The sequence below is a fragment of the Macaca fascicularis genome, chromosome 12 (assembly GCF_037993035.2).
Source record: "Macaca fascicularis isolate 582-1 chromosome 12, T2T-MFA8v1.1".
Lineage (NCBI taxonomy): Eukaryota > Metazoa > Chordata > Mammalia > Primates > Cercopithecidae > Macaca > Macaca fascicularis.
The window spans coordinates 99,137,912-99,165,738 of NC_088386.1; the positions used below are offsets into that span (position 1 = coordinate 99,137,912).

At 42.5% G+C, this 27,827-nt stretch overlaps 1 protein-coding gene across 26 annotated transcripts in view; it reads left to right on the forward strand.

The window, feature by feature from the left end:
* The window catches only part of CYP20A1 (cytochrome P450 family 20 subfamily A member 1), a 59,242-nt gene that overhangs the window by 9,206 nt on the left and 22,209 nt on the right, over nt 1-27,827 (forward strand). For 14 of the 26 annotated variants that reach the window (XR_012421393.1, XR_012421394.1, XR_010580042.2 and 11 more), the window contains 3 exons: nt 4,835-4,977; nt 18,829-18,996; nt 25,342-25,420. Coding sequence is in view for 15 of the 26 variants with exons in the window: in XM_045367504.3 (XP_045223439.2) it covers nt 4,835-4,977; nt 18,829-18,996; nt 25,342-25,420 (390 nt within the window). In the remaining 11 variants the exon portion in view is untranslated. Of the gene's footprint in view, nt 1-4,834; nt 4,978-6,835; nt 7,077-12,782; nt 12,962-18,828; nt 18,997-21,029; nt 21,188-25,341; nt 25,421-27,827 lie in introns of those variants that run through there. The other 12 variants (XR_012421396.1, XR_012421397.1, XR_012421398.1 and 9 more) reach the window with 6 other exon arrangements.

Consider the following 27,827-nt stretch of genomic DNA (forward strand, 5'->3'; position numbering starts at 1 on the left):
AGCCTGGCCAACATGGTGAAACCCCTTCTCTACTAAAAATACAAACACTAATCGGGTGTGGTGGCACATGCCTGTAATCCCAGCTACTTGGGAGGCTGAGGCATGAGAATCTCTTGAACCCGGGAGGCGGAGGCTGCAGTGAGCCAAGATTGTGCCGCTGTACTCCAGCCTGGGCGACAGAGCGAGACTGTGTCTCAAAATAAAAAAAGAATGAATGTTTATAAATAAAGAACTGTATATATACATTGTTCTTGGATAGGAATAGCCAACATTTATTGAATGCTTTGTACTATGTGCTAGGCACTGTGCTGAAGTCTTATTAACTCATTTAAGATAATATTTTAAATAATTGTGTTTTTCCTTAATTTATAAGCATATATGATAAAATCTCAGTGTAAATTCCAACAGGATTTTTTTGGGACCCTGAAAAAATAGTTCCAAGGTGTATCTGGAAGAGTAAATGTACATAAGCAGCCAGGAAACAATCCTAAAAAGAGTATTAATGGGCTGGGCATGGTGGCTCATGCCTGTAGTCTCAGCACTTTGGGAGGCCGAGGCAGGTGGATCATGAGGTCAGGAGATTGAGACCATCCTGGCCAACATGGTAAAACCTTGTCTCTACTAAAGATACAAAATTAGTTAAGCATGGTGGTGTGTGCCTGTAGTCCCAGCTACTCGGGAGGCTGAGGGAAGATAATTGCTTGAACCTGGGAGGTAGAGGTTGCAGTGAGCTGAGATTGTGCCACTGCACTCCAGCCTGGGCAACAGAGTAAGACTCTGTCTTCCAAAAGAAAGAATATTGATGAGGGAAATACTTGTACCATCAGTTAGTATAGAGTATTATAAAGCTAGATTAATTTAAAGAACCTTGTACTGGCCAGGCGCAGTGGCTCATACCTATAATCCCAATGCTTTAGGAGGCCAAGGTGGGATGATCACTTGAGCCCAGGAGTTCAAGACCAGTCTGGGCAACATAGTGAGACCCCATCTCTACAAAAAATACAAAAATTAGCCAGATGTGATACATGTGTCTGTAGACCTGCTACTTGGAAGGCTGAGGTGGGAGGATTGCTTGAGTTCAGGAGATTGAGGCTTCAGTGAGCCAAGGTTGTGCCACTTTACTTCAGCCAGGCAGCCAGGGGACAGGGCAAGAACCTGTCTCTTAAAAAAAAAGAATCTCCTGGCTGGGCATGATGGCTCCTGTCTGTAGTCCCAGCACTTTGGGAGGCCAAAGCAGGCTGATCACCTGAGGTCGGGATTTCGAGACCAGCCTGGCCAACATGGTGAAACCCTGTCTCTACTAAAAATACAAAAATTAGCCAGGCCTGGTGATGTGCGCCTGTAATCCCAGCTACTTGGGAGACTGAGGCAGGATAATCTCTTGAACCCGGGAGGCAGAGGTTGCAGTGAGCTGAGATCACACCACTGCACTCCAGCCTGGGTGACAGAGAGAGACTTCATCTCAAAAAAAAGACTCTCATGCTATGGTGAGGCTAGGCAAACAGATGTAAAAGAGTGGAGAGTTCAGAAGACAAACCAAATATATATGATAAAGATAGTATTTTATGACAAAAGGGAAAAGTAATAAATGGTTTGGGGAATATGGGTTAGCTATTTGTACAAAATAAATCTCAATCCGTGCCTTATTCTATTCCTCGCCCCCCGCCCTTTGCCCAAGCTAGAGCGCAGCAGTGCTGTCATAGCTCACTGTATAACCTACAACTCCTGGGCTCAAGCAATCCTCCCACCTCAGCCTCCTGAGTAGGTGGGACTATAGGCATGCAACACCCTGCCTGATGAATTTATTTACTTTTTAGTGGAGATGAGGTCTCGCTACATTGCCCAGGCTGGCCTCCAACTCCTAGACTCAAGTGATTCTCCCACCTCTGCCTTCCAAAATGCTGGGATTATAGGTGTGAGCCACTTCACCTGGCCTCTGCCTTATATTTCTTATATCAAAATAAGAAATTTGATATATTTCTTATATCAAAATAGATGATTAAAATATCAGGTCATAAAGGTAATACAAGAAAACATGGTTAAATATTAAATTTTTTCTCTTTGGTTGGAGATAATGTAGATAAACCTCTTCTTAAAATGGTAAAAGATCTAGGAGCTGTAAAACACAAGTTAGATAAATCTGTCCACATAAAAGTGAAAAATTTTAGTACAATAACAAATACTTTGAATGGATGCGGTAGCACGTACCTGTAGTCCCAGCTACTCAGGAAGCTGAGGTGGGAAGATCACTTGAACCCAAGAGTTGAAGACCAGTCTGGGAGACACATTGAGACTGTCTCTAACTTAAAAAACAAAGTCAAAATCACCTTGAGAAAGGAAGAAAGAAAGATAGTAAAATGTTGGCCACACATTGCTACACCTGATGTGTAGTAATTGATTACCATATTTTTGTTAAATAAAAAGGCACCATGACAAAGTTTAAAAGAGAAATGGAAAAGTAATTTACCACCAATATGTTAAATATATATAGTGCTTAAAAACTAATAAGAAAAAATAGGCCAGGCATGGTAGCTTACGCCTGTAATCTCAGCAGTTTGGGAGACTAAGGTGGGCAGATCACCTGAGGTCAGGAGTTTGAGACCAGCCTGGCCAACATGGTGAAACCCCATCTCTACTAAAAATACAAAAATTAGCTGAGCATGGTGGCAGATACCTGTAATCCCAGCTACTCGAGAGGCTGAGGCAGGAAAATCGCTTGAACCTGTGAGGAGGAGGTTGCAGTAAGCCAAGATCGTGCCATTGCACTCCAACCTGGATGACAGATGGAGACTCCATCTCAAAAAAGAAAATGCCCTTTTAGAAAAATAGGGAGAAACAAGGTTATTAAGAAAGGAGTAAACAAATTTAAAGATTTCAGCCTCACTAATATTCAGTTGGGTACAAATAAAAATGAGAAATTGACTGGGCTCAAGCCTGTAATCCCAGCACTTTGGGAGGCGGAGGCAGGTGGATCACAAGGTCAGGAGATCGAGACCACGGTGAAATGCCATCTCTACTGAAAATACAAAAAAATTAGCCGAGCGTGTTGGCGGGCGCCTGTAGTCCCAGATACTCGGGAGGCTGAGGCAGGAGAATGGCGTGAACCCGGGAGGCAGAGCTTGCAGTGAGCCGAGATCGCGCCACTGCACTCCAGCCTGGGCGACAGAGCGAGACTCCGTCTCAAAAAAAAAAAAAAAAGAGAAATTTTACTTATCTCCCTAGAAGAGATGAAGAATACCGGCAGAATGCATTGTCCATGAGGGAATGGGGAGTCACGTGGTGTACATGTGCTATACAGCTCTCTGGAGAAAAACTTGACAGTAACCATTGACCTAACAATAATATCTTAAGAAGTTGATACATAAATTGATAATCACAGATATGAGAAAATATTTATATTAGCATTGTTTATAAAAAATATTTGAAGCAACCTAAATATCAATGGCTGAATAAATGAATACTTTCAGGCCTGAATATGATGATGTAGACTGGTTTTATCAGATACTTATATAGCAATTATGATATCTCAGCACTATTCCAAGCCCTTTACAAATACTAACTCATTTAATTCTCAGAACAACTTCATGAAGAGGGTATTATGGTTATCCCTTTTTTGCAGAAGAGAAACCTGAGGCACAGAGAGGTTAAGTTACTTGCCTAAGGTCACAGCTAATTAGTGATGGAGCTAGGACTTGAAGTCAGGCAGTCTGGTTCAAGATTGTACTTTTGTAGAACAAGGATCTCTGAGGAAGAAAAAAAAAGATTGTGCTTTTAATTACTAGGCTTTATACAACAAGAAAAGATGGCTCTGTTGGGGAATATAATGAGAAAAACCAGAATGGTCTCTGCTCCTATGGAGTTTCTAGGCTAATGTTGGAGAGTGAGGGAAGTATGTAAACATCCAAATTATCACACTAATGAACTGAGAGAAGTGCTCTGAAAGAGGGGACTGTAATTCTTTGTGAAATCTGACAGATTTTTCTGTCTCTCTCTGTTAAGAAATGTTAACAGCTGTGAAAAATGTCTAAAATATTAACAGTATCTCTGATGCATTTTGCTGTCTTTTCTGTATTGTTTGAATTGTTTTTACAATGACAGTGTATCTTTGTATGCGTCTGAAAACAATAGTCATTAAAGAAACAAGAATTGGAGAAAATAAATTTTTGAATTCAGCTAAATAATTTTACTGTAATACTTGATAACCACAAACCACAAACTTAGTAGCCATTTTACTTTAAAATCAATGGAATGTGCTTTTTTAAAAAAATTTTGAAGACATTATAGTTATGTAGGCCAGTATTAATGACTTAACAGTGGAATTCCCAGTCAAGATATTGTGTTCTTGCCAATTTTCACTGACTCTTAAATTGTTCGTATTTTAAAAACAGTCTGCCAGGCACAGCAGCTCATTCCTGTAATCCCAGCACCTTGGGAGGCTGAGGCAGGCGGATTACTTGAGGTCAGAAGTTTGAGACCAGCCTGACTAACGTGTTGAAACCCCATCTCTACTAAAAGTACAAAATTAGCCAGGAGTGTTGGCACACGCCGATAATCCTAGCTACTTGGGAGGCTGAGGCAGGATAATTGCTTGAACCTGGGAGGCAGAGGTTGCAGTGAGCCGAGATCACGACATTGCACTCCAGCCTAGGCAAGAAAAGTGAAATTCTGTCTAAAAAATAATAATAATAAAAAATAAAAATAGTTAAGGGAATTATGAAAAACAGTTGCCATGCTTTCAGCTATAATTCTTTACCTCCCTGATCTCTTGTTCTCTTACAGGGCATCTTTTTGAGTGATTATTTTGATACAGAAATATTTAATTTGTCTGTTTCAGTGGACCCTTTTGAAACCATGCTGAAGTCATTATTAAGGTATCAATCTGGTGGTGGCAATGTGAGTGAAAACCACATGAGGAAAAAATTGTGTGAAAATGGTGTGACTAATTCTCTGAAGAGTAATTTTGCCCTCCTCCTAAAGGTAAGGTGATAAGTAATTTGGTTTAGTGTTCTACCACATAAATAATAGTATTTTTTTTTTTAGTATTGATATGTACTCTTTGCTACTCTTTTCTTTCCTAAGCTAATTTTATTTTCCTGAAATTAAAAACAACAATAACAAAACACACAACACACAAAAGAAAACAAAAATCTTAACATCCAGACTCATTGTATAAGTTGGAATGATGAGGCCGGGCGCGGTGGCTCAAGCCTGTAATCCCAGCACTTTGGGAGGCCGAGACGGGCGGATCACGAGGTCAGGAGATCCAGACCATCCTGGCTAACACAGTGAAACCCCGTCTCTACTAAAAATACAAAAAACTTAGCCGGGCGAGGTGGCGGGCGCCTGTAGTCCCAGCTACTCGGGAGGCTGAGGCAGGAGAATGGCGTAAACCCGGGAGGCGGAGCTTGCGGTGAGCTGAGATCCGGCCACTGCACTCCAGCCTGGGTGACAGAGCGAGACTCCGTCTCAAAAAAAAAAAAAAAAAAAAAAAAAAAAAGTTGGAATGATGAGAGTACAGAGCACCTGAAGTTTTCTGTATGTATGTGTATATACGTATATATACACACCTGTATATATGTATATGTAAACATATATAGTGCCCAAAATATACACATATATGTATGTATTTTATTGTTGTTGAGACAGTCTCGCTCTGTCACCCAGGCTGGAGTGCAGTGGTGTGATCTCAGCTCACTGCAACCTCCGCCTCCCAGGTTCAAGCAATTCTCGTGCCTCAGCTTCCCTAGTAGCTGGGATTACAGGTGTGCACCACCACGCCTGGCTAATTTTTGTGTTTTTAGTAGAGGCAGGGTTTCACCATGTTGGCCAGGTTGGTCTTGAACTCCTGACTTCAAGTGATCTACCCACCTCCGCCTCCCAAAGTGCTCCATGATAGGAGTTTTCAGATGCTGCTTGGTGTAATGTAATGGGGAGCCGAGCAAGAAGACACGAGGCAGATGAGAACTGAGGTAGCCTTTATTGGGCTCGCCAGTGAGGTTCACCGGTCCACTAGGAGGAGGGCTGAGGAAGTCGCGCTTGGGGCAGGTATCGGGGGGCCTTTTATAGGGCGAGGTAGGCGGGGTTTGTAGGTTTCGGTTTTCCTGAGTTAGGTTTCGATTTCTGAGGAATGACGTGTCCAGGAGCTTGCGCAGAGCAGGGGTTTTTTGGCGGGCGCGGGCTTTTTCGCGGGCTGAGAGTCTTAGCAGTAAGTGAAGGGCGGGAAGTCCTAACGAAGGGCCTGCCATGCCGGGTGATACCGCCATATTGGGTCTAGATTCCTGCCTAACACTTGGCTTTGGCGAGTTCCTTATTCCCACTACAACTCTGAGCTGTAGGGCAGCTCCTATTAGCCGTATGCAGATCACCACAAGTCTTAGTCGGCCCCACACTTTCTTGGAGCACACAGTCCCTGGTAAGAGATCTGTGACTCCCCACTTCGCAGCTTATGAGCCTCATTAGGCCCCTCCATTCACACACTTTCACACACTTCCCCACTCCTAGTTCCTGTGTTCGTAGTTGGGGTGGTGAGAGTGGCCACCCAGTTTCCCAGTTGGGGTGGCGAGCCACTCTTGTCACCTCCAGTTTCCTAGTTGGGGTGGCGAGCCACTCTCGCCACTTCCAGTTTCCTTTTCGTAACTCACTTAGCGAGCCACTCTCAAGTCCTGTGTTGGTTCAGGTGTGAGCCACTCTCGTCGCCCCGAGCCCCTCTGGGTCAGAATATTCGGCACACCCCAGGAGGTGATCAGGCTCCTCTTTTGTCCCCATGGGTCCTGCCTTGGGCCCCAAAGCCTTACTGTGGTTCCTGAAGCGTGCTGTTTCTGAAATCGTCCTTTAGGTTCTGCTGTGCTGCTGAGCAGGGGTGCCAGGTCAGGGGAGAGCTGATCTCCTCTATGGGCTGAAGTTCTCCCGGCAGCGCCTGGGGTCACAGGTCTCCCCTGGCCCAGGGCTCCAGCCCCCAGAGGCAAAGGAGACAGTAAACCTGCCATCTCGGGTCCCTTCGTGGTCACCAAAAATGTTGCGGGGAACTGAGGACCAGAGAGACTGATATGGAGAACAGGAGGATTGTTTATTTTAAGGTACGCACGGGCTCAGTAGATTCGCATCCAAAAAACTGAACATTGAACAACGACAGAGCGGGGTTTTTATAAGCGGACTTACAGAAGCAAAACAAAAGCAGTTAATTATACAGTGACAGGTCACGTAATCTATAGCATAACATAACTTGTGACCTTGCATAGCTGGTGACCTTGTAGCTGTATTGAAAGAAAAGCAAGAACTGGCTAAATACAGACATTTGTAATACATAATCATGCTTAAGAAGCCAGGGAAAGGAGTAACAGTAAAAAAAAAAAAAGGTATCTTTCTCTTTTTTTCCTTCCTTTAACCTTGCTCCGAATGGGGGTGGTGGTGTCTGGAGCATTATCCTTTGGCCTTGGCTTTCCGGACAGTGTTATCTTATAACTGTCCTTGAAGTGAGCTTGCTGGGCAGAGAAAAGCTTGTTCTTTTCTTTTCTTTTTTCTTTTTCTTTTCCTTTTCCTTTTCCCTTCCCTTCCCTTCCCTTCCCTTCCCTTCCCTTCCCGTCTCGTCCCCCCCTCCCTTCCCCTCCCCTCCCTTCCTTTCCTTTTCCTTTTCCTTTTCTTTCTTTTCAGACGGAGTCTCACTCTGACACCCAGGCTGGAATGTAGTGGCATGATCTCCCCTCACTGCAACCTCCGCCTCCTGGGTTCAAGCAGTTCTCTGCCTCAGCCTCCTGAGTAGCTGGGAATACAGGCACCTGCCTCCATGCCTAGCTCATTTTTTTTATTGTTAGTAGAGACAGGGTTTCACCATCTTGGCCAGGCTTGTCTTGAACTCCTGACCTTGTGATCCACTGCCTCAGCCTCCCAAAGTGCTGGGATTACAGGCATGAGCCACAGCGCCTGGTGTTGGTCTTATCTTTTTAACCCTTGCCTTGCCTGTTACTTTTCTTAGAGTGAATGAATGCATATTTATTTTTAAATTTCTGCCTCAACTTGAGGTCAGGAGTTTGAGGCTGGCCTGGCCAGCATGGTGAAACCCTATCTTTACTAAAAATACAAAAATTACCTGTGTGTAGTGGCACATGCCTATAGCCCTAGCTACTCAGGAGGCTGAGGCAGGAGCATCACTTGAACCCAGGAGGCGGAGGTTGCAGTGAGCCAAGATCTTGCCACTCACTGCACTCCAGTCTGGGCGACAGAGCTAGACTCGTCTCAAAACAAAACAAAAACTTCCTATCATTCCAGTGTTTTGTGTGCACAGTAGAATTTTAATGTTATCAGATTATACGCATGGATAATCTTTGTGTTTTTTATTTACTATTGTATTGTAAGCATTTTTTTTTTTTTTTTTTTTGAGACAGAGTCTCGCTCTGTGGCCCAGGCTGGAGTGCAGTGGCCGGATCTCAGCTCACTGCAAGCTCCGCCTCCCAGCTTTACGCCATTCTCCTGCCTCAGCCTCCCGAGTAGCTAGGATTACAGGCGCCCGCCACCTCTCCCAGCTAGTTTTTTGTATTTTTTAGTAGAGACGGGGTTTCACCGTGTTAGCCAGGATGGTCTCAATCTCCTGACCTCGTGATCCGCCCGTCTCGGCCTCCCAAAGTGCTGGGATTACAGGCTTGAGCCACTGTGCGCTGTCCCTATTGTGAGCATTTTTATAACACTTAGTGTTCTTTGAAAATCACATTTGATCTGGGTGTAGTGGCTCACACCTGTAATCTTAGCACTTTGAGAGGCTGAGGCGGGTGGATTGTTTGAGGGCAGGAGTTCAAGACCAGCTTGGCCAACATGGTGAAAGCCCATCTCTACTAAAAATACAAAAAAATTAGCCGGGCATGGTGGCATGCATTTGTAGTCCCAGCTACTTAGGATGTTGAGGCATGAGAATCACTTGAACCTGGGAGGCAGAGATTGCAGTGAGCCAAGATTGTGCCACTGCACTCCAGCCTGGGTAACAGAGTGAGACTCCGTCTCCAAAAAAAAAAAAAAAGAAAGAAGAGAAAATCACGTTTGAAAAGAATCTGTAATGCCAATTTTACCTTCTAAATGCCTTTCAAATTGATCTACTTCTCTCCCATCAGCATTGCCATCACCCTGGTATAGATTTACATAATTTACCTGGATTGCTTATTTCTCTTTCCACTTTCCTCCCCATCTGTTTTCCCATGCTTTGCAGTTGACAGGTACTTCTTGGCAGTCCGATGAAACCTTTGACTCCTTCTGAGAATAACATTTTTAAATGCATAGCTAAAGGAAACCAATATAGTTACAAAATATTAATACTTTTTATAAAAACTTACGATATTATATTTGCCTCTTTGTTAATGTGTTAAATAGCAAGATTTATAGCAAGATCTAATAATCTTTCCAGAAATTTCCATGATTTTAAAGTAGTGATGCAAGGGCCAAAATTATTATTATGAGATTTTTCCAGTATTTATAATGGGAACATATTTTGAGATTTGTATTGGTTTAAAAAGTCAGAGCCTATACTCATAATTGAAGGAAATGCCAAGTTTTATTCAGAGGTTAATTAAAAAGAAAGATTGTTTTTTTCCCCTGATCTGAGTTCATAGACTGCACTGGATTCCATGAACAGACCCTTTGGTATCTGTGGACTCTAGTTTGAAAACCCCTTTGTTCTTGGGACAAACTCCAAATTTTTAATGTAGTCTTCAGGACTTTTAATGATTTAGCCTGGCTACTTTTCCAGCCTGGTTTCCCACATTCTCATTTGGCTTATAGTCTAGTCACACTTGTTTTCTTTTAAGTCTTCAGATGTACCCTGTTCCCTCCTATCTCAGGGCCTGTTTATGCTATTCACTTTGCCTGGAATGCATCTCCAGTCATCCACACACCTAGCTAATGTGTGTTCGTTTTTCAGCTCCTAGTTTAAATGTCACTTCCCCAGGGACACTCTCTCTGATCATCCCACATTGCTAGATAGGTCCCCTTTTATTTATTTTGTTTTAATTTTTTAAGACAGAGTCTTGCTGTGTGGCCTAGGCTGGAGTGCAATGACCTGATCATAGCTCACTGTAACCTCAAATTCCTGGGCCCATGGGATCCTCCCACCTCAGCCTCCTGAGTAGCTGGGACTACAGGCATGTGCCACCATGACTGGCTAGTTGTATTTAAAATTTTTTTGTAAAGATGTGTGTCTCATTATGTTTCCTAGGCTGGTCTTGAATTCGTGGCCTCAAGTGTTCCTCCCACCTTAGTCTCCCAAAGTGCTGGGTTTTCAAGCATGAGCTACTGCACCCGGCCAGGTTCCCCTTTTAGATGCTATCATAACACCCTGTGCCTTTCGTTTACAACACTTTTCCCAGTTTATAATTCTGTTTTATTTATTTATTTATTTTTATTTTTATTTTCTTTTTGAGATGGAGTCTCGCTCTTTCTGCCAGGCTGGAGTGCAGTGATGCAATCTTGGCATACTGCAACCTCTGTCTCCTGGGTTCAAGAGATTTTCCATCCTCAGCCTCCTGAGTAGCTGGGATTACATGTGCATGCCACCATGCCCAGTAATTTTTGTATTTTAATAGAGACAGGGTTTCACCATGTTAGCCAGTTTGGTCTCAAACTCTTAGCCTCAGGTGATCCGTCCACCTTGGCCTCCCAAAGTGCTGGGATTACAGGCGTGAGCCAACGCACCCACCTGTAATTCTATTTTTTGTAATCCTTTGAGTGTCTGTCTCCCTCACTTAAGTGTGTGCTCCATGAAGGTAGGGACTGTTCTATTTTGATTACTGCTGTATAACTTGGCTCTTGTTATACAGCAGGCCCTCAGTTAATATTTATTACATCAGTGAATGAATACTGATAACTTAACGTTCCTAAATTCTTTGACTCCTCTGTTACTTCCATAGGTCTGTCCTTTCTTTTTTCTCCTCTGAAACATTTTTTCCAGCCTTGCCTGGCTAACTTCTACTCCAGCCTCCAGTTTAGTTAAGTATGCTTCCCTCCATGTACCGTCTCTAAACTTCCATAACAACTGGATATATTTACATAACATTAAGATGATTTTTTTCTTTTTAAAATTTTTCACATAGAGATGGGGTCTCACCATGTCACCCAGGCTGGTCTCAAACTCCTGGGCTCAGGCAGTCCACCCACCTCAGCCTCCCATGACCAGACCCTGTCTCTACAAAAAAAAAAAAAAAAAATTAGCTGGTCATGGTGGCGTATGCCTGTGGTCCCAGCTAATCAAGAGTCTGAGGCGGGAGGATTGCTTGAGCCTGGGAGGCAGAGGTTGCAGTGAGCCAAGATTGCACCACTGCACTCCAGTCTAGGCGACTGAGACCCTGTCTCAAAAAGAAAGAAAAAGAAAAATCCATTTGGCCAGTTTGGGTTTATTTTCCTTTCCCTCTTCTATAACTGTGTTCATTCTTCCTGAAAATGTTCTGACTACACATTGTAAGCATTTTTGTATTTAAATACCTGGTAGTTCTCTTAAGAGTATGCCTTATTAACTTTAAAAGTATCTTTAAAAAAAATTTTTTTTTGCCTGTCGCGGTGGCTCATGCCTATAATCCCAGCACTTTGGGAGGCCGATGCCAGCGGATCATGAAGTCAGGAGTTCAAGACCAGTCTGACCAACATAGTGAAACTCCGTCTCTACTAAAACCCCGTCTCTACTAAAAATACAAAAAATTAGCCGGGTGTGGTGGCAGGCACCTGTAATCCCAGCTACTCAGGAGGCTGAGGCAGGAGAATTGCTTGAATCCAGGAAGCGGAGTTGCAGCGAGCTGAGATCGCTCCACTGCATACCAGCCCAGGCAACAGTGAATGACTCCGTCTCTAAAAATATATATATATATATATATATATATATATATATATGTATGGTTACTTAGCGTTGCTTAGTAGGTGTATATATTTATGGGGTACGTGAGATATTCTGATACAGATATACAATGTGTAATAATCACATTAGGGTAAATCAGGTATCTTTTTTTATTTTTTTCAGTCAAGGTCTTGCACTGTTGCCTGGGCTCAAGTGCAGTGGCACAATTATAGCTTACTGGAGCATCGAATTCCTGAGCTGAAGGGATCCTCCTGCCTCAGCCTCCTGAGTAACTAGGACCACAGGCACGTGCCACCATGCCCAGCTAATTTTTGTATTTTTGTGTAGAGATACGGTCGCACTATGTTTCCTATGCCACTGTTAAAATCCTGGTGTCAAGTGATCCTCCTGCCTCAGACTCCCGAAGCACTAGGATTATAGGTGTGAGCCACTGTGCCTCACAGACCTTTACAGTATCCACTTTTAAAAATTACATTTGGAAGCTGGGCATAGTGGCACATGCCTGTATTCCCAACTACTCAGGAGGAAGAATCGCATCAGCCCAGGAGTTCAAGGGTATTGTGAGTGATAATTTTGTCTGTGAATAGCCACTGCACCCCTGCCTGGGCAACATAGCAGGACCCCATGTTTAAAAAAAAAATACAGTTAGTAAATGTTGAATGCCATTTTTCCCATATGGAAGTTCTAGCTGAAACTACACTTTTCATTTAAGACTTGAGACTGAGTTTCTCAGTCCACTATAAGCATTAATTAATACATTGGTTCTGCTCTGCACACTTCTGCTTCTAAAAACGCACTGAACAAAACCTTCCTTTATCTATGGTTGCTGCTGATTAGTTTCTATATTTTCCAGCTTTCATCTGTAACTGTGATAGCCAGTATTCTCAGGGCTATCAGGAGGCTTGTGCATCCAAATTCCCAATCTCTCATTGTTACCATTCCTGTTTTATATCTCAAGGTTCTGTATTGGTTGTGCACACGTCATATTCTTCGAAGCTCTCAGGCTGCCTGCTTTTTGTTTGCCATAGCTGTTCCTGTTACTTCGCATTTTCCTCCCTGGAGGCAGTTATGTTGCCTCTATTTAAGCACTCACCAGTCAGAATCTTGCTGTTCTGCTTAAATACCCAACATTTGTCGGTAAGAAATACTTTCGTATTTAATTGTGTATCTCCAGGAATTTTGCCCATTTCTCTTTGCCTTACTTTCAATCATGATAGAAGCACCTTTTTCTTTTCAGTAATATTATTGTTAAAAGCCTTAATTATTTTGTCTTCTCTGCCTCAAACTAAGTAATTCTGACTTCCTTAATCTTTTATCACAGGCTCTGTTCTCCAAACTTTCAGTCTTTTCTGTTGTTCCATATTCCATTGTTTTCTCCTTCTACTCATTCAGAGGCAAATTATGGTGGTTTTTTAAGTTTTGGTTCATAGACTGTGTCCTTATGTGAGAAATTTACTTTAGGTTTATATTGTCAACCCCATAGCACAAACCAGGTACTTAATTTAGGCATTAGTCAGTGATATGGTTTGTTTATTTGTCCCTATGCAAATCTTATATTGAATTGTAATCCCCAGTATTGGGGGTGGGGCTTGGTGGAAGATGATTGGATCATGGGAGTGGAGTCCTCTTGGCTTGGTGCTATCCTCACTATAGTGAATTCTTTTTTTTTTTTTTTTTTTTTTTGAGACGGAGTCTCACGCTGTTGCCCAGGCTGGAGTGCAGTGGCGCGATCTCGGCTCACTGCAAGCTCCGCCTCCCGGGTTCCCGCCATTCTCCTGCCTCAGCCTCCTGAGTAGCTGGGACTACAGGCGCCCGCCACCGCGCCCGGCTAATTTTTTGTATTTTTAGTAGAGACGGGGTTTCACTGTGGTCTCGATCTTCTGACCTTGTGATCCGCCCGCCTCGGCCTCCCAAAGTGCTGGGATTACAGGCTTGAGCCACCGCGCCCGGCCATAGTGAATTCTTATGAGATCTTGTTGTTTAAAAGTGTGTGGCACCTTCCCCCCTCTCTCTTGCTCCTGCTTTTGCCATGTGACCTGCTGCCTTCCCTTTGCCTTCTGCCATGATTATAAGCTTCCTGAGGCCTTATCAGAAGCCAGGTAGGTACCTGGCACCATGCTTTCTTTATAAAGTACCCAGTCGCGGCCAAGCGCAGTGGCTTATGCCTGTAATCCCAGCACTTTGGGAGGCCAAGGCGGGCAGATCACAAGGTCAGGAATTTGAGACCAGCCTGGCCAATATGGTGAAACTGCATCTCTACAAAAAATACAAAAATTAGTCAGGCATGGTGGCACATGCCTGTAGTTCCAGCTACTTGGGAGGCTGAGGCAGAAGAATCTCTTGAACCTGGCTAATTTTTGTATTTTTAGTAGAGATGTGGTTTCACCATGTTGGCCAAGCTGGTCTTGAACTCCTGACCTCGTGATTCGCCTGCCTCGGCCTCCCAAAGTGCTGGGATTACAGGCATATATTTTTATTTTTTTTTGAGACAGAGTCTCACTCTGTCACCCAGACTGGAGTGCAGTGGCACGATCTCAGCTCACTGCAACTTCTACCTCCCAAGTTCAAGTGATTCTTCTGCGTCAGCCTCCTTAGTAGCTGGGATTACAGGCACCCGCTACAACGCCCAGCTAACTTTCGTATTTTTAGTAGAGACAGGGTTTCACCATGTTGGTCAGGCTGGTCTTGAACTCTTGACCTCAGGTGGTCCACCTGCCTCGGCCTCCCAAAGTGGTGGGATTGCAGATGTGAGCCACTGCACCCAGCCTATTTATTTTTTGAGACAGTGTCACTCTGTCATCCAGGCTGGAGTGCAGTGACGCAGTTTTGGCTCCTTGAAACCTCCACCTCGTGGGTTCAAGAAGTTCTTGTGCCTCAGCCTCCCAAGTAGCTGGAACTACAGGTGTGTGCCATGACGCCTGGCTAATTTTTATATTTTTACTAGAGACGAAATTTCACCATGTTGGCCAGGCTGGTCTTGAACTCCTGACCTCAGGTGATCCACCCGCCTCGGCCTCCCAAAATGCTGGGATTACGGGCGTGAGCCACTGCATCTGGCCTGTTTTTAATTTTTAGAGACAGAGTCTCGCTTTGTCACCCTACTGGAGTGCAGTGGCACAGTCATAGCTTAATATACCTTAGTACACCTGGGCTCAAGTGATCCTCCAGCCTCAGCCTCCCAGGTAGCTAGGATTACGGGTGTGTGCCACCATGGCCAGCTAATTTTTAAAATTTATTTTTGGTAGAGAGAGGGTCTTGTTTTGTTGCCCACCCTGGCCTTGAACTCCTGGCTTCAAGCCATCATCTGTCCTTGGCCTCCCAAAGCACTAGGATTACTAGCATGGGCTACCAAGCCCAGCTGGTATCTGAGATTAATTATAATTTATTTCCTTTTTTCTGACTTTAAGATTTTTAGTTTCTTTTCCTGCTTTATTGCCAAACATTCCATTATAAATTTAATGTCTTTAAGATTCATGGTGCTTTCTCTCTCTCTTTCTGTCTCTCTCTTTTTTCTTATTCTTTTTTTCTCTTTTTTCTTGATTAGTGTTTCCAGAGGTCTTTATCAGTGTAGGTCCAATGGGAGAGAGAAGGCATATAACTATTTGAACAAAGAAAGTTTTATATAAAGAATTATAAGCTGAGCATAGTGGCTCACATCTGTAATACCAGCACTGTGGGAGGCTAAGGTGGGAGGATTGCCTGAACCCAGGAGTTCAAGACCCACCTGGGCAACATAGTGAGACCCCACCTCTACAAAAATAAAAAATGAAGAGTTATAATAGGGGCTACTCTAAGGAGAACTCTAAAGAATATAGGAATACACCTGGGCACAGCGACTTATGCTTATAATCCCAGCACTTGGAGAGGCCGAGGTGGGAGGATAGGTTGAGTTCAGGAGTTTAAGACCATCCTGGGCAAAATGGCAAGACCCTGTCTCTACAAACAAAAATTAAAAAAATATATATTAGCTGGTGTGGTAGTGCATGCCTATAGTTCCAGCTACTCAGGAGGCAAGGCAGGAGGATGGGAGGATCCCTTGAGCCCAGGAGCTACAGGATGTAGTGTGCAGTGATCACTCCAGCCTGGACTGGAGTGTAGTGGCATGATCACTGCACACTGCATCCTGTAGCTCCTGGGCTCCTTTGTCTCTTAAAAAAAAAAAAAAGGAATAGCAGATATAAGGAACAGTCACAAACCCCAGGGCCAAGATAGAGGGCACTAAGAAGACCCCTCTTCCTCAGGACTCAGATTCAGGCTTGTTGGAGGAGCCACAACTGCTGTGAATGGCAGAGGGGTTGCTATGGTGCCATATTAGCAAAACTTGCTGGAAATCTGCCCTTTGGACCTGGTTGGACATTTATCCTCTAGTATGCTGTCCTTTAGGGTGGTGGGGAAAGCTGTTCATGGAGAGGTGTTTCACCTGAGGCACAACTTTTTTGGGGGAGTTGGCAGGGCAAGCTGCTGGCCACTCCATGCTGCAGGAGGTGCTGCAGGGTTGGAGGACATCTCTTACAAAAGCATCCAAGGGGAGGGCTGATGGGGGAAGCTGCTGACTGCTTTCCAGTGCACTGCAAGACCCTGACTCTGGAAAGCTTCAGACATCACAGTGGCCTGCTCTGTGACAAGCAGGGGAAGCAAGAAGCAAAACTCTTCTTACAAATGTCTCTCTAGCACCTTATGCTGAGAAAGCTTAACATCATGCCAGGTGGCAAAGGAAAAATATGTAAAGGACTCAAGTCAATTTTTATATTATTTTATTTTATTATTTATTTTTAAATTAGAGATGGTGGTCTCACTATGTTGCCAAGTCTGGTCTCAAACTCCTGGCCTCAAGTGATCCTCCCGCCTCAGCCCCTCAAAGTGCTGGGATTACAGACGTACACCACCGTGCCAGACCTGCTAGTCTATTTTAACAGCGAGGCAAAAAGAATGAATTTATAGGTCAGGAGCAATACATTTGTAACTGATACAATGTCTTTCAATTTTATTAAAATTTTTTACATGAACTAACTTTTTTCTCTATATATTGTGTTTGTTTTCTAATTTTGTTTATGCTCTTATGTTTATTTCCTTCCTTCTACTTTCATTGGTTTTAATTTGCTATTCTTTTTCTAGTTTCTTGAGATGGTTGCTTAGATCGTTAATAAACAGTCGTTTCCCTCCCAATGTATGAATTTAAGTCTATACATTTCCCTCTATATTTGTGTCATATACAAGTTTTTTTTGTTTTGTTTGGTTTTTTTTTTTTTGAGACGGAGTCTTGCTCTGTCGTCCAGGCTGGAGTGCAGTGGCATAGTTTCAGCTTACTGCAAGCTCTGCCTCCTGGGTTCACGCCGTTCTCCTGCCTCAACCTCCTGAGTAGCTAGGACTACAGGCGCCCACCACGCCCAGTTGATTTTTTGTATTTTTAGTAGAGGTGGGGTTTCACTGTGTTAGCCAGGATGGTCTTGATCTCCTGACCTTGTGATCTGCCCGCCTCAGCCTCCGAAAGTGCTGGGATTACAGGCGTGAGCCACTGCGCCCGGCCTCTTTCGTGCCTTCTTTAGAAATAATAAAATATTTTTGAGTATTCTGTTTTCTGTGTTAGCTTATTAGTTATGTATTTTAACTATTTTAGTATTTGTTTAGAGTAGGGCTTTTCACTGTTGGCAGTATTCAAACTTAGGCCTGTGATTATTTATTGTAGAGGGCTATCCTGTGCATGGTGGGATATTTAGTAACATCTGTGGCTTTTACACCTAGATGCCAGTAGCACCTCACCCCAGTTGTGACAATCAAAAAATGTCTCCAGACATTTCTGAATGTCCTTTGGAGACAAAATCACCCTGGTTGAGAACCGCTGCCCTAGAGGTTATAATAGGCATTCTTGGCTTATTATAGTCTAATGTTAATGATAACTTTTACCAATTACTCAACAATGCCAGGGCCTTACTAACTCCATATTCTCTCTCCCACCTTTATACTTTGATTTTGTACACTAATTATTCATTTTGTTATGTACCCACATTCCATTATTCTTCATTTTCTATGTCTTTCTTTCAGAGCTCTTTACTTTCTGTGTGTATCTGTGTCTTAAATTTTCCTTCCATCTTTATTTTATATAAAGATAAGGGATTTTGATTCTATGATAAATCCAGGATGATCTCATTAGAGATCCTTAATTACATCTACAAAATTTATTTATTTATTTTTTCTTGAGATGGAGTCTTGCTCTTTCACCCAGGCTGGAGTGCAGTGGCGTGATCTTGGCTCATTGCAGCCCCAGTCTCCCAGATTCAAGCTATTCTCCTGCTTCAGCCACCTGAGTAGCTGGGATTACAGGTGTGCATCACCACACCCGGCTAATTTTTGTATTTTTAGTAGAGATAGGGTTTCACCGTGTTGGCCAGGCTGGTCTCAAACTCCTGACCTCAAGTGATCCACCCACCTTTGCCTCCCAAAGTGCTAGGATTACAGGTATGAATCACTATACCTGGCCTAAAGCTTGTTTATAATCTTTTCACTAGACTCTGTTTTTATTCCATAGGTATTTAATAAATATTTGGAGAAGGAAGGAATGACAAAGAGACTCTGAGAGGTTTCTATCACTGAAGTATGTTTAGGACTTTTATATATATTCATATATTTATTGATTACTATGTCACAGGCATTCTGTGGCAGACTTTTCATTATTTTTAATTAGGTACCAAGAGTATGGTCTTTTAATTTCCATTGGGTTTACGGTTTTTCTGTCTTTGAGTTTTTAATTTATATTTTCTGTTTTTATTGTTGTGATAGTGGTTCTGTTTTGTTTTACATATGAGCCCTTTGCCAGAAGCTGAACCTGAACCACTGAGGATGCAATTTTAGATGGAGCTAGTGTTAGTCTGACAGATTTGTACCTGAATGTTCACTTCGTTTACAGAGTTTAACTGTGTTTGCTATTAAATGAATCTACTTAGGAACATTTTCTGAGATTTAGTACGCAGAAATAGTAATCATTGTGCTTTTCTGTTCTCTTTCAGCTTTCAGAAGAATTATTAGATAAATGGCTCTCCTACCCAGAGACCCAGCATGTGCCCCTCAGCCAGCATATGCTTGGTTTTGCTATGAAGTCTGTTACACAGATGGTAATGGGTAGTACATTTGAAAATGATCAGGAAGTCATTTGCTTCCAGAAGAATCATGGCACAGTAAGTCTGGGGCTAAATTTAAAATTATTCTTTCAGGCTGGGCGCCGTGGCTCACACCTGTAATCCCAGCACCTTGGGAGGCTGAAGTCAGGAGTTCAAGACCAGCCTGCCCAACATGGTGAAAACCTGTCCCTACTAAAAATACAAAAATCAGCTGGGTGTGGTGGTAAGACTCTGTCTCAAATAAAATAAATAAATAAATAAAATTATTATTTCATCATTAGCCAGGCATGGTGGCATGTGCCTGTTGTCCCAGCTACTGAGGCTGAGGCAGGAGGGATTACTTGAACCCAGGAGTTCAAGGCTAAAGAGAGCTATGATTGCAGTAGTGCACTCCAGCTTGGGAGACAAGAGTGAGACCTTGTCTCTAAAAAATGATAATAATAAATTAAGCAATTATTTCATCATACTGGGTAGTTTAATAATGCAGATTGTTGCCTATCAAGAACAAGGCTTGGCTGGGTACAGTGGCTCACACCTGTAATCCCAGCACTTTCGGAGGCCGAGGCAGGCAGATCACTTGAGGTCAAGAGTTTGAGACCAGCCTGGCCAACGTGGCAAAACCCCATCTCTACTGAAAATTTAAAAAAAACTAGCCAGGCATGGTGGCTTGCACCTGTAATTCAGGCTACTTGGGAGGCTGAGGCACAAGAATTGCCTGAACCCGGGTGGCAGAGATTATAGTGAGCCAAGACCGCGCCACTGCACTTCAGCCCTGGGTGATGGATTGAGACTCTTGTCTCAAAAAAAAAAAAAAGAAAGATCTCGGCCAGGCATGGTGGCTCATGCCTGTAATCCCAGCACTTTGGGAGGCCGAGGCAGGTGAATCACAAGGTCAGCAGTTCAAGACCAGCCTGGCCAAGATGGTGAAACCCCATCTCTACTAAAAAATACAAAAATTTGCTGGGCATGGTGGCAGGAGCCTGTAATCCCAGCTACTCGGGAGGCTGAGGCAGAGAACCGCCTGAACCCGGGAGGTGGAGGTTGCAGTGAGCTGAGATTGCACCACTGTACTCCAACCTGGGCGATAAAGCAAGAGTCCATCTCAAAAAAGGAAAAAAAAAAAAAAAAGAGTGATCTCACCACTCTTTCCAGGATTTTCTTCTAGTTGCTGGTATCTATCCTGCATATTTTTATGCTGGTGTTTTTTTTCTTTCCTTTCTTTTCTTATAACCTCAAAATAGAAATAATTTCAAACTTCCAGAAAAGTTACAGTTAATACAAGGAACTCCCTCCCTCCCATATATCCTTTACCCAGGTTCAGCAGTTGTTTACATTTTGCCGCACATGCTTTTGTCATTCATCTTCTATCTATATCTATCTATCCATCTGTCTATCCATTCCTCCCACTTTCCTGAAACCATTTGAGAGTAAATTGAACATTTTGCCTGTTTTCCTCTAAATATTGCAGTTGATGTTTACTACGAGCAAGGATATTCTCTTATGTAGTGACAACATAGTTATCAAGTTTCTTTGGTTGTATCAATAATAATCTTGTAGATTCTCAGCCTCCTCCCCTCCAATTCTAGGACCCAATTCATGATCACTTAGTACTTTTAGATATCAGACCTCTTTAATCTGGAACAGTTCCTCAGCTTTTCTTCATTTCTCGACCTTTACATTTTTGGATAGTACAGGACAGTTATTTTGTAGACTATCCCTCAATTTGAGTTTGTCTGATATGTCATGAGTAGATTCAAAATACGTATTTTTGGCAAGAATTTGATATTTTCTTAATATTAATAAAAGCTGTCAAAGGAAACTTTTCAGACTATAAACAGGACTTATTCTTCCTCAAATGATTTTTTTTCTTTTTTGTTTTCATATGTCCACAGCCTTGCCACCAGAGTGGGCTTTCAAAGATTTTTTTTATTTGTGTAAATTTATGAGTTTTATACATATAATTTTATTACATGCATAGATTGTGTAGTGTTAAAATCAGGGCTTTTAGTGTATCCATCACCCAAATAATGCACATTGTACCCATTAAGTGATTTCTTATCCTCCTGCCCACCCCTGAAATGATCTTTTAGTGTCTGAAATACCAAGGGATTGCCATTGTCCACTCATTCCACCAGGATTAATAACCAATTTGTGAATTCAGAGCCAATGACGTCTGCATCATGACTGCTACTTGGATGAAAACAATTGGGAGATGTCATCAGTTGTAAGATGCATACTGATTTCACAGGTGTTAAAATGTGAAAAAACATACATCCTTCCTTCAGTTGTATATTGTATGTCCTAACTGTCCCCTGCAAATATTGTCCCAAGTATTTTTCCACCAATATTAATGTGCTCGTACTCTGTACTTTTGACAACATTTAGAATTGTTGGTCCTTAAATATTTGCCTTTCTAGGCCAGGTGCGGTGGCTTGTGCCTGTAGTCCCAGCACTTTGGGAAGCCAAAGCAAGAGGATTACTTGAGCCTAGAAGTTCAAGACCAGCCTGGGCAACACAGTGAGACCCCTGTCTCCAAATTTTTTTTTTTTTTTAATTAGCGGAGTGTGGTGGCATGCGCACCTGTAGTCCCAGCTACTCAGGAGACTGAGGTGGGAAGATCACTTGAGCCCAGGAGGATCACACCACTGCACTGCAGCCTGGATGATAGAGTGAGACCCTGTCTCAAAAAGCAAAATTTTTGCCTATCCAATAAGCCAAAAATGACATTTTATGATTGAAATATATAGTTCTTTTTTTTTTTTTTTTTTTTTTTTTGAGACGGAGTTTTGCTTTTACCGTCCAGGCTGGAATGCAATGGTGCAATCTTGGCTCACTGCAACTTCCACCTCCTGGGTTAAAGCGATTCTCCTGCTTCAGCCTCCCCAGTAGCTGGGATTACTGGTGCCCACCACGATGCCCGGCTAATTTTTGTACCTTTAGTAGAGATGGCGTTTCACCATGTTGGCCAGCTGGTCTCGAACTCCTGACCTTAAGTGATCCACCTGCCTCGGCCTTCCAAAGTGCTGGGATTACAGGCGTGAGCCACTGCGCCCAGCCTGAAATGTATAATTCTTTTTTTTTTTTTTTTAAGATGAAGTCTTGCTCTTGTCACTCAGACTGTAGTGCAATGGCACAATCTCGGCTCACTGCAACCTCCAGCTCCTGGGTTCAAGTGATTCTCCTGCCTCAGCCTCCCGAGTAGCTGGGATTACAGGTGCCTGTCACCATGCCCGGGTAATTTTTATATATTTTAGTAGAGAACGGGGTTTCACCATCTTGGCCAGGCTGGTCTCGAACTCCTGACCTCAGGTGATCTGCCTGCCTCAGCCTCCCAAAGTGCTGGGATTACAGGCGTGAGCCTCCACGCCCGGCCTGTGTAATTATTTTATTACTCGTGAGGTTAAACATCTTTTTTTTTTTTTTTTTGAGACAGAGTCTCGCTGTGTGGCCCAGACTAGAGTGCAATCTCGGCTCACTGCAAGCTCCACCTCCCAAGTTCACACCATTCTCCTGCCTCAGCCTCCCGAGTAGCTGGAACTACAGATGCCCGCCACCACACCTGGCTAATTTTTTTTGTATTTTTAGCATAGACGGGGTTTAACCATGTTAGCCAGGATGGTCTCGATCTCCTGACCTCGTGATCCACCCGCTTTGGCCTCCCAAAGTGCTGGGATTACAGGTGTGAGCCACCGCGCCTGGCCAAGGTTAAACATCTTTTTGCCTGGGTGCAGTGGTTCACCCCTATAACCCTCGCACTTTGGGAAACCAGAGCAGGAGGATTACTCGAGCCCAGGAGTTTGAGACCAGCCTGGGCAACATGACAAAACCCCATCTTTGCCAAAAAAAAAAAACACACACACAAAAATTTGCTGGGTGTGGTAGTACATTCTTGTAGTCCCAACTACTTGTGAGACTGAGGCCAGAGGATTGCTTGAGCCCAGGAGGTGGAGGTTGCAGTGAGCCATGATTGTGCCTAGGCACTCCAGCCTTGGAGATAGAGCCAGACCCTGTCTTAAAAACAAAAAACCCAAAATCATATTTTTATACTTTTGTTAAACTCTTGGGTTCCTTTTGTGAGATTTTTTTAAATGTCCTCCACCTATATTTCTTCATTATTTTATTTACTTTTTTGTGACACAGTATCACCATGTTGCCCAGACTGGTCTCAAACTTTTGGGCTCAAGGGATCCTCTGACCTCAGCCTCCCAAATAGCTGGGATTTTAGGCCCACCTGGCTCTTTTGCCTAGATTTCTATTGATGTGTTTCATTTTCTTACTAATCTAGAACAGCTATTTATTTTTAATCTCAGTTTTCATTTCCTTTTACATTTATTTATAGTAAATAAAAGTTTTGTGATACTTTTTCAGTATCACAAATGCTAATGTTTTTATGTAGCTAAATCAATTTAACTCTTTCATTGTGAATTTGTGCCTTGTGTTCTGTCATGCTTAGAAACTGCTTTTGAGCTTTAAGCGTCTTATATAAATATTTACATTTTTATTCTTTTTTTTTTTTTTTTTTTTTTAGGCTGCAGTGCCGCAGTCTCGGCCCACTGCAGCGTCTACCTCCCAGACTCAAGCTATCCTTCCACCTCACCCTCCTGGGTAGCTGGGACCACAGATGCTCACCATCACGCCTGGCTAATTTTTTATATTTTTCATAGAGACAGGGTTTTACCATGTTCTCGAACTCCTTAGCCCAAGCAGTCTGCCTGCCTTGGCCTCTAAAGTGCTGGGATTATGGGTGTGAGCCACTCCACTTGGCCTACTATTCATTTTTACAGTAGTTTTAAGTTTGATTTTTTTACATTTAAGTAATCTGAAATGTTTTCATTTAAGGTAAGAATTTAGGGCTTTTTAAAATCTATTATTTTTCAGATAATAGTATTTAGCCATTGATGAATAAGTGTTGTGTTCTTTCCCTAATTTCTTTTTTTTTTTTTTTTTTTTTTTTTTTTTTTTTTTTTTTTTTTTTTTGAGACGGAGTCTCGCTGTGTCGCCCAGGCTGGTGTGCAGTGGCCGGATCTCAGCTCACTGCAAGCTCCGCCTCCCGGGTTTTTACGCCATTCTCCTGCCTCAGCCTCCCGAGTAGCCGGGACTACAGGCGCCCACCACCTCACCCAGCTAGTTTTTTGTATTTTTTAGTAGAGACGGGGTTTCACCGTGTTAGCCAGGATGGTCTCGAACTCCTGACCTCGTGATCCGCCCGTCTCGGCCTCCCAAAGTGCTGGGATTACAGGCTTGAGCCACCGCGCCCGGCCTCTTTCCCTAATTTCTTTTAGAACTTTTGAATTAAAATCAAGTTAAAGTTTTTTCAGGGGCTAATGACCCAATTGTGAATATTTGGAAGCCTGTTCTACTGCTTATCATATCCAAATCTCAGACTAAATTTTAACCTTTTTCTTTACCTCAGCCAGTGTTTATCAATATTACAGGTGAAACAGAAATTTGTAATTACCTGTGAATTTTATTTTTACACTTATGCCAGTATAATACAAAAATGAGGGCCAGGCATAGTGGCTCACACATGTAATCCCAGCACTTTGGGAGGCTGAGGCGGGCGCTCACCTGAGGTCAGGAGTTCAATACCAGTCTGGAAACCCCATCTCTACTAAAAAATACAAAAATTAGCTGGATGTGGTGGCAGGCACCTGTAATCCCAGCTACTCAGGAGGCTGAGGCTGGGAGAATTGCTTGAACCAGGGAGGTGGAAGTTGCAGTGAGCCGAGATCACGCCACTGCACTCCAGCCTAGGCAACACAGTGAGACTCTGTCTCGTGGGGGAAAAAAAATGAGGATTGACTCAACTGCTGTGTCCTTTTTCTTCTCCCTACTCCTTTTAGAGGAAAGGAATTTTTCACTTTCCACTTCTTATGAGTTTGAAAGTGTCTTGACTGAAGTCATTAGAACATATTTGTACCCTCTCCTCTGAGACTGTGGAGTAAAGGATTGTGCAGCCAGTTGAGAAGGAGAGCTTAATTATCAGATTTGTTGGTGAGAAGAGTTCCTGCTGGGTAGGTGGCTCACACCTGTAATCCCAACACTTTGGGATACTGAGACGAGAAGATCACTTGAGCTCAGGAGTTCAAGACCAGCCTGGGAAACATGGTGAAACCCGTCTCTACAAAAAATAGAAAAATTAGCTGGCATTGGTGGCGCACACCTGTAGTCCCAGCTACTTGGGAGGCTGAGGTGGGAGGATGGCTTGAGCCTCGGAAGTGGAGGTTGCAGTGAGCTATGATCATGCCATTGCAATCCAGCACTCTAGCCTGGGTGACAGAGCCAGAACACGACTCAAAAAAAAAAAAAGAGTTCCTAAGTTATTAGGTTACATTGCTCTATATTATAATTTTTACAATTCTACCTATTGGATAATAGATATGTATACTTACCTATTTTCAGGTTTGGTCTGAGATCGGAAAAGGCTTTCTAGATGGGTCACTTGATAAAAATACAACTCGGAAAAAACAATACGAAGATGGTAAGTTTGGTCACTCTTAATTTTTAGTGAGGACAAAAAATAAAGGTGCCCCAGTTTTAATAAAGTTATTTCTGAATAGTGAGATTAAAGGTCATTTATATTTTCTTTCTTTCCTTTTTTTTTTTTTTTTTTTGAGTCAGTGTCTCGCTCTGTTGCCAGGCTGGAGTGCAGTGGTGCTATCTTAGCTCACAGCAACCTCCGACTCCCAGGTTCAAGTGATTCTCCTGCCTCAGCCTCCTGAGTAGCTGGGACTACAGGTGCGTGCCACCACGCCCAGCTAATTTTTCTATTTTTATTAGAGACAGGGTTTCACCCTGTTGGCCAGGATGGTCTCAATCTCTTGACCTCGTGATCTGCCTGCCGTGGCCTCCCAAAGTACTGGGATTACAGGCATGAGCCACTGTGCCCGGCCTATATTTTCTTTCTTTATGCTTTTTTCCTACATTTTCTACAATGAAAGTTTTCTTTAACAGAAGCGAGGAAAAATAAGTTAGTAAAAGAAACTCTAGCACTGACTGCAGAATGAGAGTGCTGTAGAACTGGTATACTCTACGGGATTAAAGGAAAGTATAAGGCTACAATCTTAAGAAAGCAGTTTAATAATGCATACTAAGAACCATAAATAATGGATGAAATTATATGAAAGAAGAGAATATTCATGAAGGTATTTTTGCAGTACTGTTTCTGTAGAAAACCAGGAACAAACTAAAGGTTCAACATTATAGGAATTAGTATAATTATATATTAGTATATTATATAATTAGTATAATAGGGAATTAATATAATTCCCTATAATTAGGGAAATGTCAACATGATTAAATATTACAGATACTTATTAAAAACGGCGGCCATGGTAGCATATGCCTGTGGTCCCAGCTACTTGGGAGGCTGAGATTTGAGGATCACTTCAGCTCAGGATTTTGAGACCAGCCTGGGCAATGTAGTGAGAGACCCCCATCTCAAAAAATTTTTAAAAATTAGCAACATAGGCCCCGTGCGGTAGCTCACACCTGCAGTCCTAGCACTTTGGGAGGCTGAGGTAGGCAGATCACTTGAGGCCAGGAGTTCGAGACCAATCTGGCCACATAGTGAAACCCTGCCTCTACTAAAAAAATATTAGCCGGGTGAAGCAGCACACACCTGTAATCCCAGCTACTCAAGAGGCTGAGGAATGAGAATCACTTGAACCCTGGAGGCAGAAGTTGCAGTGAGCTAGATCATGCCACTGTACTCCCAACCTTGGTGAGAGAGTGAGACTCTATCTCAAAAAAAAAAAAAAAAGTTTAGCAACCTAAAAAATTCTTGCTATTATAACATTGAATAAAAATATTTTCAGTGTTGTTTGGCATTGATTTCAATTTCAATTTTATACAATTTACACAGAAAAATAGCAATTTTAATGTAATATAGTGCCCCCAAATTAATTATTCTCCCTTTTTTTTTTTTTTTTTTTGTTCTGTATTCTCTCAGTGGTTGAATAATAAAGCTTTAATACTTTTTTTTAAATTAATGTTGGGTTTTTTTGTTTTTTTTTGTTTTTTTTTTTTGAGACAGAGTCTCACTCTGTCACCCAGTCTGGAGTGCAGTGGTGCGAGACACAGGAGACAAAAATCCCTGTCCTCATTAGCTTACTGTTTTGGTGATTTTCTTGGTCTAACAGAAGTAAAAAGGAAAAAAAACACCAGTTTAATTGACACATTTCCTGCTATCCAGTTTTTATGACCATTATGATTCTCTTGATCAATGCATTTGGATTAATTCCCTTTGATAAAAAATGTATTTCAGAAATATTGGTTAAATTAACATGAAATGAAAATAATGTATATTCTTTGATTCTAAATAAAAGTAAACTGTCTGGCATGATGTGTTCCTTGGGCTACAACATGGGCATAGATCAAATTTGAGCTTTTATTGGAAATGATTATGTTCTAGTATTTATAAAAATGGGATCCCATGACTGGATCAGAGCTTCCTTTGTTTAATTCCCAACCTGCTTTGCACATTAGAATCAGTTGGAGAACTTAAAGCACAAAACCTTATCCTAGACCAGTTTATTCAGAATCTGAGATTGGGGTGCCGTGGGCATCAGGTGTTTTTGAAAAGGCTCTCCAGATTATTCTAATGTACTTGTAGGGTCGAGAATGTACAACAGTGGTTCCCAAACTTTGCTACACATTAAATCTTTTTAAAAATATCGAAGCATGACTTCTACCTGTAAACATTCAGATTTAATTGATATGAGGTGTGACTTGTGCTTTACTGTTTGAAAAAACTTCTCAGGTGATTCTAATGTGTAGCAAAGTCTGGGAACAACTTCTTTATAGTGTTAATAATTTCTTATTTTAATTCTTTTTTTTTTTTTTTTTTGAGACTGAGTCTCGCTCTATCGCCCAGGCTGGGTGAGATC